This window comes from Microcebus murinus, chromosome 9 (assembly GCF_040939455.1).
Source record: "Microcebus murinus isolate Inina chromosome 9, M.murinus_Inina_mat1.0, whole genome shotgun sequence".
In the NCBI taxonomy this organism is placed as follows: domain Eukaryota; kingdom Metazoa; phylum Chordata; class Mammalia; order Primates; family Cheirogaleidae; genus Microcebus; species Microcebus murinus.
This window is the reverse complement of record NC_134112.1, coordinates 90788902-90804864: the sequence shown is the minus strand read 5'-3', so window position 1 is coordinate 90804864 and position 15963 is coordinate 90788902. Positions and strand designations below refer to the sequence as shown.

The 15963-nt window shown below is 36.0% G+C and overlaps 1 protein-coding gene across 4 annotated transcripts in view; it reads left to right on the top strand.

The window, feature by feature from the left end:
- BRAF (B-Raf proto-oncogene, serine/threonine kinase) overlaps positions 1-15963 on the top strand; it is a 185939-nt gene that overhangs the window by 68736 nt on the left and 101240 nt on the right. For all 4 annotated transcript variants that reach the window (XM_076006665.1, XM_012768024.3, XM_012768022.3 and 1 more), the window contains exon 3: positions 2771-3034. In XM_076006665.1, the coding sequence (XP_075862780.1) occupies positions 2771-3034 (264 nt within the window). The remainder of the gene's footprint in view (positions 1-2770; positions 3035-15963) is intronic.

Here is a 15963-nt window from a genome sequence, read left to right as displayed (position 1 = left end):
CTCACTATAGCAATGATTCACCACCTCCTCCACCCACACTCTTCAGACTTTTTACTATTCAAGGACTGATCATTAACAACAACAACAAATATTCAAACTTGTTATTCTGTGCCCAGTACTGTGTTAAGTGCATTTATTAATTTAATCCTTATAATTACTTTGAGCTAGATACTAGATACTGGGTATTTTTGCTGTCTCCTCCTTATAGCTGAAGAAACAGTAAGAGGCTAAGTAACTTACCTGAAGTGACTGCTAGTAATTGGAAGAATGCAGATCTCTAACTCAGAAGTCTATGCTCTTGACCACTACCTTATTCTATATTTATCATGACATTCTCTCTCTCACCCCTGTCCCCCCACAACAGCTCTTCTTATTTTGGCTAACTATTTCCAATTCCTTTAAGCTATTTTTTGTGACATTGTTAGTGGACCTTATACTAGATATATTCTATTTGATTGGTTCCTTTTAGAATTACCCACACAAAATTGAATCGCCTATTCAAATTAAGTATAATTAGGATAGTGTACATCAGACCATAACTCATAGGTTATATCATTAACATGTGGTAAAGCAGAGTCTTATTCTCAGGGACTAGTGCTACACAATTTGTAGTATGCATATATGTGTATACCACATGCATATACACACACATGCTGTAGAAGTCAGTATAATATAATGATTAAGATGAACCATGGAGTCACACAGACTCCATGTGTGAATCCCAAGTGCACCTTAGTTTCCACAGACAGAATACCTGATCTTATTCCCAGCCTCATTGGTAAAATGGGAATAATATCATGTGTGGCAATTTAAGGATTCATTGAGTTCATAATTATGAAATAGAGTTCCTGACGTATGTATTAAGTACTTCATAAATAGTTGATTCATTCATTTAACATATTTACTGAGTGCCTGATAGCATTTGTATTGTTCTAGGACCTAGGAAATACCAATTTTAAAAATGGCCCCAAATCTCTGCCTTTAAATATTAATAGCTTATATTTTAATGGGGGTAGGGAGATATAGACAACAAACACATAAATGAGTTAGAACATTGTACTTATCACCATTTATATACCATGAAGAGGACCCTGGCTAGAGATAATAGAATTCTTTTTTTTTTTTTTTTTTTTTTGAGACAGAGTCTCACTCTGTTGCCCAGGCTAGAGTGTCATGGCATCAGCCTAGCTCACAGCAACCTCAAACTCCTGGGCTCAGGCGATCCTCCTGTCTCAGCCTCCCAAGTAGCTGGGACTACAGGCATGTGCCACCATGCCCGGCTAATTTTTTGTATATATATTTTTAGTTGTCCAATTAATTTCTTTCTATTTTTAGTAGAGACGGGGTCTTGCTCAGGCTGGTTTTGAACTCCTGACCTCGAGCAATCTGCCCGCCTCAGCCTCCCAGAGTGCTAGGATTACAGGTGTGCGCCACCGCGCCCGGCTGATAATACAATTCTTGCCTGGGGAAAGTTGACTAACCCAAGAGAAAAGACCTGCAGGTATTGATATTTGAGGCCCTGTTAGTGAAAAGCCAGGTCTACTGATGATAACCCACTGAGTCCTACCATTCTACAGGTTTCCAATCCATTTAAGAGTCCTTAACACTTTTTATTTTCTCTTTTAATGGTGACAAAATATACATAACATAAAATTTACCATTTTAACTATTTTTGAATATATAGTTCTGTAACATTAAGCACATTCATATTGTTGTACAACCATTACCACCATCTATCTCCAGACCCTTTTTATCATCCCAGACTGAAATCCTGTGCCCTTTAGACACTAAATCTCCACTCCATTCTCCCCTCAGTTCCTAGCAACTGCCCTTCTACTCTCTGTCTCTATGAATTTGTTTACTCTAGGAACCTCATATAAATAGAATCATATATTAGATTGGTGCAAAAGTAATTGTGGTTTCATACCATGAATTTTAAATCATTATATTAATAACTAGGCTCAAACACATCTTTATTAATCAAAATAGGAACCATTACAATTAACACATTTTTACCAAGCCCATCTCCTTTTCAACTTCTTTTTCTGTTAAGCTTATAATACTGCAAAGACCTTGAAGGAGAATCAGAGATTTAAAAATGGCATTTTCTATCTTCAGGATTTTATTATTGGGCTGTTGGAGAAGCAGATGGATATATTTTTATTTGTGTAAGTGCTATATATGAGAAATAAACAAAATAGAAGAAGAGGGCAGTTACACATCTGAGCCACATTCAGGAAGTTTTGGTGCTAATAATGATATCTTGCACTGTGTCCTGAGTCTCATTTTTTTGACAAACCTTTTTAACACCTCATCTCCTTTTCAACTTCTTTTTCTGTTGACTGGGGGGGGGGGGCATGAAACTTTATATGCTTACAACTCAATTTTTTAATGGGTGTGTTGGACACCTATCCTTGATATAGTATAGTATTTTATCTTAAATTAGATATGTGATTTGGGAGATAAATTATGATTTGATGAGAAAGCTAGAAATACTATGCTTTTTTATTATTCATAGACCATCTAGATATCACATACATATGGGCCAGACTTCTCAGTGTAATGTAGTGTAGTGCCTTAGAACAATTTATCAATTTAATGGTGAAAGTATTACTTTACAGTATTTGTAGCACTTATTTTGTAACTTGTAACTTAAAACTCTGTTAGCTATTTTATAAAGACATTATAATCAAAGAATGAAGTTTCATTTTTCCTTTTGTTAATGTCAAGATAAAGTCCAGATTCAATATAAGTCTACATTTTTTTATAGGCCTATGAAGAATACACCAGCAAGCTAGATGCCCTCCAACAAAGAGAACAACAATTATTGGAATCCCTGGGGAATGGAACTGATTTTTCTGTTTCTAGCTCTGCGTCAACGGACACAGTTACATCTTCTTCCTCTTCTAGCCTTTCAGTGCTACCTTCATCTCTTTCAGTTTTTCAAAATCCCACAGATGTGTCACGGAGCAACCCCAAGTCACCACAAAAACCTATCGTTAGAGTCTTCCTGCCCAACAAACAGAGGACAGTGGTGAGTCCGTTTTAATATCATCATTTTGCTATTTCTTTGTTTCTTTCAGAAAAATCAGTTGTTGAAAATGAATATATTATTCATACTTAGAGGTCATGCAAATAGAAAGGATCCATCTCAAATAAGAATGGAAAAGATAGTTATTTGTTGCCAAGTCTATGTTCCTCAACTGAAACAAATTATCTTCTAGTGTCAGATTCGACATTCTAACCTATCTGCCAAACAGTGCACCACATTCATGTCTGAGTACTGGTTTAAAATCAGTTAGAATTTCAGTCTTGAGCTTGTTTATTATCTAGTATATGACAGGTAAGATTCATTCTTCACCCTTAATAAATTCCCATTCTGAGTTATTATCAAATGTTGAATTTTCATTGTGCTTGATATTTTTCCTCTTGTCTACATAACTTTTGATTATTGTTTATTAGTGTCACCATTGGAAAAGTGTACCTTGTAAATGACATTTAAAGCAGAGAAATCTGCAAAATTATTGTGGGTAGCCTATAATCCTCAAGTGCAAAAATTATTGCCAGTAGACTCAATAAGTAATATGTCTATATGCATCACTACTTTTTTAATGTATATGGTTGCTTTTAACATTAATAAAAAAATTTCATTTCTGAATACAACTGAAGTCAAAGTTTTTCATTTTTTTCTTAGACAACAGAAATTAAAAGTATGAATGCTGTTGTTCAGTATTTCAATTTTTTTTTACTTAACAAATGTTATCATAAAGGTATTACATGTCCAGAAGTTAGGAATTCCTACATTAGAGGTTAGACTGAGAACTAATAGGGTTAGCAATAATCAGCCAGTAGATTTTGATCTTACTTGGAAAATATGGCTTTATAAGATGTTGTTTATTGTTAGGGAATACATCCATTCATACTTTTCTTGCCCTTTCTTCCATGAACAGACAAGAGTTGATTGCAATAAAATGAACTCTAATTATTCATTGTGCAGAATCAATTTATAAAACAAATTCACTTTTCCCACCCTTTCTCTTTCTTCTGTTGGGTAGAATGAAATTAAAATTATTTTTCCCACATTAAGATGAGGAATTGGGCCGGGCGCAGTGGCTCACGCCTGTAATCCTAGCACTCTGGGAGGCCGAGGCGGGCAGATTGCTCAAGGTCAGGAGTTCAAAACTAGCCTGAGCAAGAGTGAGACCCCATCTCTACTATAAATAGAAAGAAATTAATTGGCCAACTAACATATATATAGAAAAAAATTAGCCGGGCATGGTGGTGCATGCCTGTAGTCCCAGCTACTTGGGAGGCTGAGGCAGTAGGATCACTTGAGCCCAGGAGTTTGAGGTTGCTGTGAGCTAGGCTGATGCCACGGCACTCACTCTAGCCTGGACAGCAAAGCGAGACTCTGTCTCCAAAAAAAAAAAAAAAAAAGATGAGGAATTACTAAATAGTATCTTTCCAGGGATGCCCCTCTTAAAAGGGGGATATAAGGTGAAATTATTTATGAACTATCTATGAATAGAAATTCTATCTTTGAAGCAGCCTGTGTTAAAAACAATTTATGGTAAAACATGCTATCCCCAGTAGATTTTAAATTAATTCTTTATTGCCTATATTCATGAGCAGGATGTAGGAAATGTGTTCTTAAGTCCCAGGCTTTTGCCTTTTTTTCATCACAGTATTCTTCCTCCTTTCAGGTTCTGCTAAACTTAGTAATTGTGTGAGGTTATTAAAGATAGTCTTTCAAATTTCTTTGCCTAATCTAAATGATTAAGGTTAACTAGCCTCTTTCTGTTTATGGGGGGGGGGAGGGAAGAGACATTTACAATTACCACTAACGCTTATAATTTCCCTTGTAAAAGGTAATAAAGATAATTGAGACTCATCAAAGATGTAAAATGATCATAAATGAAGAACTACTAGACAATTGACTAGGCTTACCTTAATTATCCTGGCTAGGCTTAGATTAAATAAATGACTTGACTTTTTCTTGTCCATTATACTCTCAGTTTATATTCTCTTCTAAACTCTCAGTTTATATTGTATTGAATATTTTCATATTCAATATCAGGAAAATTTCACATTATGAACTTAGTAGGTCTTATGAATAGTCAATAAATGGGTCTACAGTATTAAGCTCTTTCAATGATAATTGTTTTGCCATTCTCCCTTCATCTGAATCTCTTAAGTTCTCTCTTAACTGCCTCTTTTTGTCTCCTTTTCTTTGCTAAGTTCTTGTTAATATTAACAGTGACTGTTTGAGTATTGGCCATAATATATTCCAAATTCTTTGCTAAGATCTTTACATATATTGTCTCACCCAGGATAATTCACATTCTAAGTAAAATTGTGGTAATGCACAACAGCTCCTCTGTCAAAATACATATCCGTATCTCTTTGTCCTCTGCACTCTCAAGAACACAGGACAGTGGAACCTACTAGCAGTAAATGAAATCAAGTACCAAAAATGAGATTATTTTTAAAAAGAGGATTCAGATTTATAGTCCAAGAGAGCAGACTAAAAACTTGCCTTTACGTATTTTTTTCTCCCTAAAAATTCTATTGCTATGACAGTAAAGATATATTAAAAAATATAAGTTAATAAAACAAGATAGGATGCTGTCAGAGGACTAGGAATTTTTAGGAATTCCTGGAAAATGGAAAATATCTGATTGGATAGGCCAGGCACGATGGCTCACACCTGTAATCCTAGCACTCTGGGAGGCTGAGGCGGGCAGATTGCTCGAGGTCAGGAGTTCGAAACCAGCCTGAGCAAGAGTGAGATCCCATCTCTACTATAAATAGAAAGAAATTAATTGGCCAACTAATACATATAAAAAAAATTAGCTGGGCATGGTGGTGCATGCCTGTAGTCCCAGCTACTCGGGAGGCTGAGGCAGCAGGATTGCTTGAGCCCAGGAGTTTGAGGTTGCTGTGAGCTAGGCTGACACCACGGCACTCACTCTAGCCTGAGCAACAAAGTGAGACTCTGTCTCAAAAAAAAAAAAAAATCTGATTGGATAAATGAATAAGCCAAAATAGAAAAACAAATAAAATTCTAGGTGCTAGATTCTTATATGAAGGGAGCCAGTCTTCTCAGCAAAATCCTGATGAAGCATAAAACTTGTCAGCAGTTACAAAGAAGTGGATTTGCCTCTTGGGCAGTCATCAGAGTAATTAATTGAAGATCTTGCTCTGGCAGGACAAACTCTTATGTCTTTAGTAATAAGGCCCGTAATTTAAATATGAATATTTGGAAGGTGTGGGTTAGTTGTGAGTACTGTGGAGAACCAAAGTGAATCAGACCCCAGTAAAATCATTGAAATTCTGAATTTAAAATAAAAATACATTTTAAAAAAAGGTGCTGGCCAGATATTTTGAAACCTCTGATAATGGGCTGCTGAGTCCCCAGTATAGCTCTACATTGCATGTCTCCATAGAAATGTAAATGTAGCCACCTGGAATTGTACAAGGGGACCCTGTCAGTACCTCTTCTGTATATATGGAGCAAATTGTTTATAGTGATTATTCTTTGAAAAAGCTCTGAAAATTTTTTTTCTAAACAAAATGAAGTTTCTGTTTTGAGAATCTCTGCATGAATACTGGAATGAGAAGGATTAGTAGAACTGAACATCACATATCTCTGAACCTCAGAGAAATCCAGTGTGTGGCAAGGGCGAGTAAAGACTGATCAACCCAGGAATAAAAGAATACTGTGCTACTCTTTGGAGAACACCAGACTTTTCCTCTCCCATGTACCCTTTAGTACAGAAAAACAAACTGCTTTCTCTTTCTATACTCTCAACACAACACACTTCTGTGCCCAGATGTCTAGAGGTGTTTTTTTCCCACCAAGCAATTCTCCAATTCTCTGTAGATATCAACTGGTTGTCACACAATTTAACTTAGTTTGACATTATCTACCTGAAAATAGTGAAGACCCTTCAAGTTGAGGGCCCAGTCCCACAAGACTGCCCCCTACTTCAGATGCCAGTCTCAAGTTCCAGGTTGTGACCTGTACTTCTGACCAGCTGGCTATGAATCAAGGGTTCCCACAACCCCCTTCTCATCTTTGATCATGTATTAGAAGAGCTCAAAAAACTCTGGGAAAAACTTACATTAACTTGTTTACTCTAAAGCTGTGATCCCCAACCCCAGTCTTGGCCTGTTAGGAATTGGGCCACAGAGCTCCACCTTCCACCCCCCATCCCCGCCCCCAGCTCTGCGTCTCCCCTGCCATCCTCGACCTCCCTCCCCACCCATCCTTGGAAAAATTGTCCTCCAAGAAACTTAAGAACCAGGTCACACAGCAGGTATCAGTCTATAACCTGCTAGGAAGACCTGTTAGGAACCGGCTGCAGAGTTCCACCTCCCCTTGAGCTCTGCCTTCCCCACCCCAACCCTAGTCAGTGGAAAAATTGTCTTCTGTGAAACCAACCTCTGGTACCAAAAAGGTTGGGGACCGCTGCTTTAAAGGATCTTACATAGGGCAAAAGATGTTACAAAGATGAATAGCCAATTGGAAGAAATGCTTAGGGCAAGGTATGTGGGAAAGGGTGCAAAGGTTCCATGCATTCTGCAGGCATACCACCTTCTCCAGCTACAAGTGGTCAGTACCCTGGAAGCTCTCTGAGCCTTGTATTTTAGGGATTTTTATGGAGGCTTCGTCACTTAAGCGTGATCAATTATTAGCTCAATCCCTAGCACCTCTCTCAACCTCTTCGCAGAGGTTAGTGGGTGAGGCTGAAAGTTCCAAGCTTCTAATCATTGCTTGGTCTTTCTGGTGATCAGCTGCTATCCAGGAATCCACCAAGAGTCACCCCATTAGAACAAACGTTGCTCCTATCACCTAGAAAATGCAAGGGATTAGGAGCTCTGTGTTGGGATCAGAGACCAAATATGAGTACAAAATGTACCTGGCCGGGCATAGGAGCTCATGCCTGTAATCCCAGCATTTGGGGAAGCCAAGTGGGAAGACTCTTGAGCCCAGGAGTTTAAGACCAACCTGAACAACACAATGAGACACTGTCTCTACAAAAAGTTTAAAACTTAACCATTCGTGGTGGTGCACACCTATAGTCCCAGCAACTCCAGAGGCTGAGGCAGGAGGATCATTTGAGTCCAAGAGTCAAGGTTCCAGTGAGCTATGAACAGGCCACTATACTTTAGCCTGGGTGACAGAGTGAGACTTTGTCTCTCTCTCTCTCTTTTTTTTTTAAGATGTACCTAGCACCCCTGATCACTTAGGAAATTACATTGGTTTTAGGAGCTCTGTGCCTGAAACTGGAGATGAAGAAAAATACATATTTCTTATTGTAAACTACAATATCACAATCTATCAACATACCAAACCACTTACCATTTAGATAGTAGGTTTACTGGACCTATACAACTGTACTGGAGTAAGTCCACACCAAATCTACCTAATTTTCATTTATAAGTATGACTGGAACACTAACAGCAGCAGAGAAAAGCCAAGATAAAGCAACTAGAACATTAAAAAAATACTATATTTCAGGAGGTACTGCATGCTTGAAACCAGATCAGTTTCATATGAAAATGGAGTTATTCAGAGGATCATAAAGAGTTTGTTTTATAGAAATTAAAAGTATGATTGTTTGACTTTAAAAGTTAGACAGGCTAAATAATGGGATAGCTAGGGAGGTAATGAGTATTTTGAAAGATAAAGCTAAGGACATGTTTAAAATGTTTCACAAAAAGAGGTGGCAAATATGAGAGAAAAGAGTCATGGAGAGAGCCAAAAAGACCACTTCTATTTAATAAATGTTTTAGAAGCAAATAAAATAGAGGGAAGAAGTATTCACAGACATAATACAAAATCTCCCTGTATTGAAGAAAATACCAGTCTTCAGATAAATAGAGCTAACTGATTTGTCAACAGGAGAAGGAAAACAAAGATTGACCTGGAGATATGCTATATAATTAAAACTTAGAGAAAAATCTTAAACCTTTCCAGAAAGATAAACTGGTAATCTATAGAAGAATGAGAATTGGATAGCTGTTTCTCATTGGCAAACTAAGGGCTAAAAAGCACTGGAACAGACCATCAAAGAGCTGATGAAAGTTGTTAGCCAAACTAATATTCAAGGTTGGGGGAAAACCAAGATATTTTGGATATCTGGGGATTCAAAATTATTTCGGTAGAATATAACAGGTATTTAGGAATAGATCCTAGAATTTAGGAGAATTTAATGTGAAAATAATTGTTCAATCAGTAGGAAAAAGGTAAATTATTTAATTTTTGGTGCTGACATATCTAGAAGAAAATAAAATTGGATCCACATTTTAGAGCAGTTACAAAAATAAATTCTAATTGAATCAAGAAATTAAATACCAAAAAAAGAGTAAATCTTTCAAGAAAAATCCAGTAGACTGTATGTAAAATCTAGGAGTTGAGGTTACTGTCTTAATCAAAACTTAATTAGCTCAAAAGCCAGAAGAGATAGGCAATTGACAAAATAAAATTTAAAACTTAGGTTTAGCCCCTCAAAAGAGCAAAGTCAATAGTCAGTGTGGAAACAGTATTGGTGTTGAGATACAAAAAGTAAATAGTCTCCTATGTATACAAAGAGCACTTCAAAATTGACAAGAAAAAGACATCCCAATAGAAAAATTGGCAAAAGATATTAATAGAAGATTAAATTCAAATGAACAGTAAAACACATCACCATTGTTCAGATTCACTCAGTTGTGAGAGAAATGCAAATTAAAGCAACCATGAGATCGTTTCATCTATCTGGTAAAAATTAAATTACTAATGGCAAGGCTGTAAGCAGAAAACTACTCATTTCATTGTGGGTGGAAATGTGAAGTATCACAGCTTATTGGAAAGCACTTTAATATCTATCAAAATTTACAAATACTATGTTTTCCAAGCCAGAAATTCCACTGTTGGGAATTTAGTACATAAAATAAAAGCATCAGGCTGGGCATGGTGGCTCACACCTGTAATCCTAGCACACTCTTGGAGACTGAGGCAGGAGGATTGCTTGAGCTCAAGAGTTCGAGACCAGCCTGAGCAAGAGCGAGACCCCATCTCTACTATAAATAGAAAGAAATTAGCCAAACAACTAAAAATAGAAAAAATTAACCAGGCATTGTAGTACGTTCCTGTAGTCCCAGCTACTTGGGAGGCTGAGGCAGGAGGATCGCTTGAGCCCAGGAGTTTGAGCTTGCTGTGAGCTAGGCTGACGCCATGGCACTCTAGCCCAGGCAACAGAGTGAGACTCTGTCTCGGATAAAAAGAAAAACAAATAAATAAGAGCATCAGTATATAGGAACATCTATACAATGATATACTACTGTTACTCATAATGACAAAAAAAACAAAGGAATGCCTGGCAATAGGGCAATAAATACATAAACTAAGGTATGTCCACACCATAGTACATTGTAGCCTGTAAAAAGAATATTTTTCTAAGAGGCATTATTAAGTGAGAAAAGGAAAGATATAGGAAATTATTTGTAATATTACTTATTTGGGTTTTAGATTTTCACTTTGTGGTATTCTTGTATGTCCAGAAATGTCTCTTTCACCCAGAAATGCTGACTAAAATACGTTTTATTTAAACATATAGTTGAGCTCATTAGAAAGAAAGAAAACTCTACAGAGGGTGAAAACAAAGAACTTGAGAAACCAGAGAAGTATGTGAGCTAATTATGATGAGGTATTACTGAACTATGGCCCTCAGGCCAAATCCCACTCATCACCTGTTTTTGGATAGCCTACAAACTAAGAATGGATTTTACATTTTCAAATGCTTGACAAAAAAGTCAAAGGAAGAATATTTCATAGCCTATGAAATTCAGATTTCAGTGTCCATAAATAAAGTGTTATTGAAACACATCAGTGATATAATTTGTTTACATATTGTCTGTGGCTGCTTTTGTGCTATAGCAGCAATGTTGAGTAGTTGTATACTATTGTATGGCCTACAAAACTAGTTCTTTACAGAAGAAATTTGCTGACTTCTGCTGTAGTGGCCTCTGATAGGGTCATTTTGTAACTCTGCAACAAAGGGGTATGTGTGTCAATCTGTGGTGACCACAAGACTGGGCCTTTGGCCAGCGTCACAAGGGTAGTTGGAACTCAGATTCTCCCATAAAGCTGAATGTTTGAAGGACATTACCTTCAGTGAAAAGGTGAAATCTCTTCATCAGAATACATAAATATGACAATGAAACTTGACTGTCTTTGCCAAGGCCCTAAATAAAGATTAAAGTTTCTCCTGTGACTTCTTAACTATGGACCTGTTCTCATCATTATGTGGGGTTCACATTTATACTACCTGCATTGTCCATGAACCCTCAAGCAACATAACAGCTGATCCTGGCATGGTAATAACATTCAGGCATTGGGTAGAAGCAATGCAAATCCTCCTTTGGCCCATCTAGGTCTCATGGAATTCACAGAGATAATGCCCTCCTAATGTGCTCGAGGTCCAAAATTATAAAACACAAAAGGAAACAGTTTATTATAAGTGAGTTAGAAGATTTCAAAACAGCAGCGTTAGACTCCTAAGAAGGAACCAAATAGAACTTCTAGGTAGTTTTGAAATTTAAAACTCAGTGGATGACATCACCTATGAAGTATTCTTGCTTGGAATGATTATGTTGAATGCCAAGCTTCCAGACCTTCTGTTTTATAATAAACACTGGGGATAAAGGAAAAAATTAAGCACCATGAGGAAACAATTAGACAAATTCAGAATGTGGACTTTTGTAAGACAATAGGCCTGGACTATTTGGTAAGTCGATCTCATAGAGGATAAAAAGGTTGGGGTTATTCTATACTAACAAGACCAAAGAAACAACAGCCAGATGCTGTGTATGATCCTGGGTTGGGAATGGAATGGGAAAGAACTATAAATGGCATTCTTGGGAATTTTGAACACTGACTGACTATTAGTTATTATGAAATTGTTAATTTTCTTAAGTGTGATAATGGTAATGTAATTATGTAGGAAAATGTCCTTATTCCTAGGAAATACATGCTTAAGTATTTAGGGACGAAGTATCATAATGACTGCAACTTTCCCCCACACTTTTTTGAGATGTAATTTACAGTAAAGTGTACAGATCTCAGTATAGCTCAATGACTTTTTACATATGTAACTACAATGCACAGTAAGATGTAGAACGTTCCTAGTGCTTTAGAGGGCTCTCCTATGCCTGTCCAATTCACTGCTAACCCCCAAGGTTAATCACCCTTCTCACTTCTATCTCAATTACTTTGGAACTTACTTTCAAATGGTGTAATAGAAAACAAAATGTGGAGAAAGAGAGAAAAAGTAATATGAAAAAATAATTTTGGAATCTGAGAGGATTTGGATGCTAATTATACCATTCCTTCAGATTTTCTGTGTATTTGAAATTTTTCATAATAGAGTTGGAAAAATTGAAACAACATAGAACAAAGGAAAAGTAGAAAGTTCAAAAGAAACAGTTGTCATTAGGGGAAAAAAATGAACATAATTGGTATTGACTTGAAGTAGCAAGGTAACACTTTAAATAAAATCCCAATATGTCAAGTTAGTTATAGTAAATTACAGAGCAAGTGTTAAAATGCTATATAGAAATTAAAATATTTTATTTATTTTAAAAAGTCAATGGATGAGATAAAACTAGATTAAACCCAGCGATGAGGAGAATTAGTAAACTCTGGAAAGCAAAGAAAGAAAGTTATATAAAATATAAGCGAGGTTAAGATGTATGAAAGATGGAATGAACAATTTCATTACATGCTTCAAAAGAGATGGAGAAAGTAAGAATAGAAATAAAGTAAGAGCAAAATTCAAAGAAATGATGGCTAAATTTATAAATTATATCATTTATATCAATTATATCATTTATAAATTACATGAATCTAACAATTTGGGAAGCACAAGCACTCAAATTGGGTAAATAAGTTGGGTAAATAATTTGAATCTGTAATACACATAAGAAAATGAAAGAGGCTGGGCGCGGTGGCTCATGCCTGTAATCCTAGCTCTTGGGAGGCCGAGGCGGGCGGATTGCTCAAGGTCAGGAGTTCAAAACCAGCCTGAGCAAGAGCAAGACCCCGTCTCTACTATAAATAGAAAGAAATTAATTGGCCAACTGATATATATATATATATAAAAAATTAGCCGGGCATGGTGGTGCATGCCTGTAGTCCCAGCTACTCGGGAGGCTGAGGCAGGAGGATCGCTCGAGCCCAGGAGTTTGAGGTTGCTGTGAGCTAGGCTGACGCCACGGCACTCACTCTAGCCTGGACAAAAAAGCGAGACTCTGTCTCAAAAAAAAAACAAAACAAAAAACAAAAAAAAAAAAAAAAGAAAATGAAAGAATATTATTTTAAAAGCACTCAGGGAAAAATTATTTACAAAAGAATTACAATTAGATTACCATAAAATGTCTTTTTATAGCAGCTGTAGAAGTTTGAAGATAATGGAATAATATCCTCAAAGTACTGAGAGATGCCCATAGACCTCTCAGCTAAGCCATGGATTTAATTAGATTAACTATGGGCAAATGTACAATAAAGGCCTTTCCAGACAAGGAATTAACTTTCGCAGCTCTGCTTTGAAGGAGCTATCCCCCCAAAAAGTTTACTTTAGAAAGGAAATTGAACACAGAAGGAAGGAATGAAAAGTAAAAACTAAACCTAAAACTATAAAATTTGTAGAAGAAAACACAGGAGAAAATCTTTGCTACCTGGGTTTTGGCAAAGATTTAAATATGACATGAAAAGCACAATTTGTAATGAACATATTGATAAGTTGGATTTAATCAAAATTTAAAACTTATGCTCTTCAAAAGACAGTGCTTAAGAGAATAAAAAGAGAAACCACAAATTGATAGAAAATCTTTGCAAAGCATATATTTGATCAGGCTATGAATAAATAACTCTCAAAACTCAATAATAAAACTCAATTAAAAAATGGACAAAAGATTTGAACAGACACTTCACCAAAGAAGATATATGGATGATAAATAAATACATGAGAAGATGCTCAACATCATTAACTGTTAAGGAAGTGCAAATTAAAGGCATAAGATACCATTACATGCCTCCTCAAATGGCTAAAATTAAAAAATGGCCATACAAAGTATTGGTGAGGATGTGAAGGAACTAAAATTTCCATACACTGCTAGTGAGAATGTACATTCCATAGTGCAAGCACTTTGGAATACAATTTGGCAGTTTTACTTAAATCCCTTTCAAAATTCCAACAGCTTTTTCTGCAGAAATAGAGAAATCTATTCTAAAAGAATCTCAAGGGACCCCAAATGGCCAAAAACAGTCTCAAAAATGAACAAAGTTGGAAGCCTCACACTTCCTGATTTCAAAACTTATTACAAAGCTACAGTAATCAAAGTGGCACTGGCATACAGACATGGAATAGAATAGAGAGTCCAGAGATAAATCTTCACGTATATGGTCAAATGATCTTTGACAAGAGTAACAAGACCACTCCATGGGGGAGGAGAATCTCTTTAACAAATGGTGTTGGAAAATGGAATATCCATATGCAAAAGAAGGAATTCGGACCCTTACCTTGTACCTCTGTAAAAAAACTAACTTAAATATCCATATACGAAAGAAGGAATTGGGACCCTTACCGTGTACCATGTACAAAAACTAACTCAGTGGATCAAAAACTTAACCATAAGAGCTAAAACTATAAAAATTTAAGAAGAAAATGGGAAAAGCTTCATGACATTGGATTTGGCAATGATTTCTTGGCCGTGACACTAAAAGGACAGACAACACAAAAATGGACAAATTGGACTATAGGAAAGTTAAAATTTTCTGTGCATCATAGGATTTAATCAACAGAGTAAAACAGCAACCTAAAATGGGAGAAATATTTGCAAATTATATATCTGATAAGTGGTTAATATCCATAATATATAAAGAACTCCTACAACTCAACAGCAACAACAAAACGATCCAGCTAAAATGGGCTTGAATAGACATTTCTTTAAAGAAGATATCCAAATGGCAAATAATCACATAAAAAGATGCTCAACATTACTAATCATTGGAAACATACACTGTATAGAGTTTTTAAATTGAGTACAATGAATAACTTTAAGTAAAAATTTAGGAAACAAACAAGATGGTTTGTTGACCATTAATGTGTGTTTCCAGAATGAATCAAAAAGAAATAGAAAATTCAAATATGCCTTGTAGAGGACAAAGAACTCTTCCTTTACCCTCTTAATTTCTGTGTCTGGGGCCCTAGAAATTAAACTGACAAATAACATTAACATGAGAAAAGGCATACAGGTTTTATTTGATGTTAATATTTTTAAATGTACGTGAGGTTTTCATATAAAAAAATGAAGGCCCAATAAGTAGATAGGCCTGAGAGATATTATGTACCATTTCAACAAAGAATGATAAATTGTTCAACTGTGAAAAGAAAGGAAAAAGGCATGGTTTCTAGCTATAATAAATTGTGGGAAGATTAATATATGGGGAAACCTAGTGGAAGATAAGATTATTTTAGTAAAGTTTGTCTGCAGATTCCTCTCAGTGTCATCTCTTCATGTTCTATGTGACCATAAAACTTTGTGTTCTAGGAGCAGGGTTTTATGGCAGGCCTCATCTCTCAGACGTTTTCCTTTAAATCAGATAAAGGAAGCTCTGGGAAGTCTTCTTTCTGCATCTGTTGATTCTGAATTGTCTTTAGATCAAAATGATCCTTATGCCAAAAGTGGCATATTTGGGGTAACATTCTGATGCCATTCAGCCTATAACCACTATAAAAAGAAAACAATCTACACTACAAAATCTACACATACTCATACTTCATTTTATAGGCACATTCTACAAAACATTGAAGAAACGTAGAATCCTAGTCACACACAAATTGTACTGTTTCATGGAAGAGTAAAAGAGCATTTCCTAACTCCATTTAGGAAGTTTATATATCTTGGTTCTAAAAG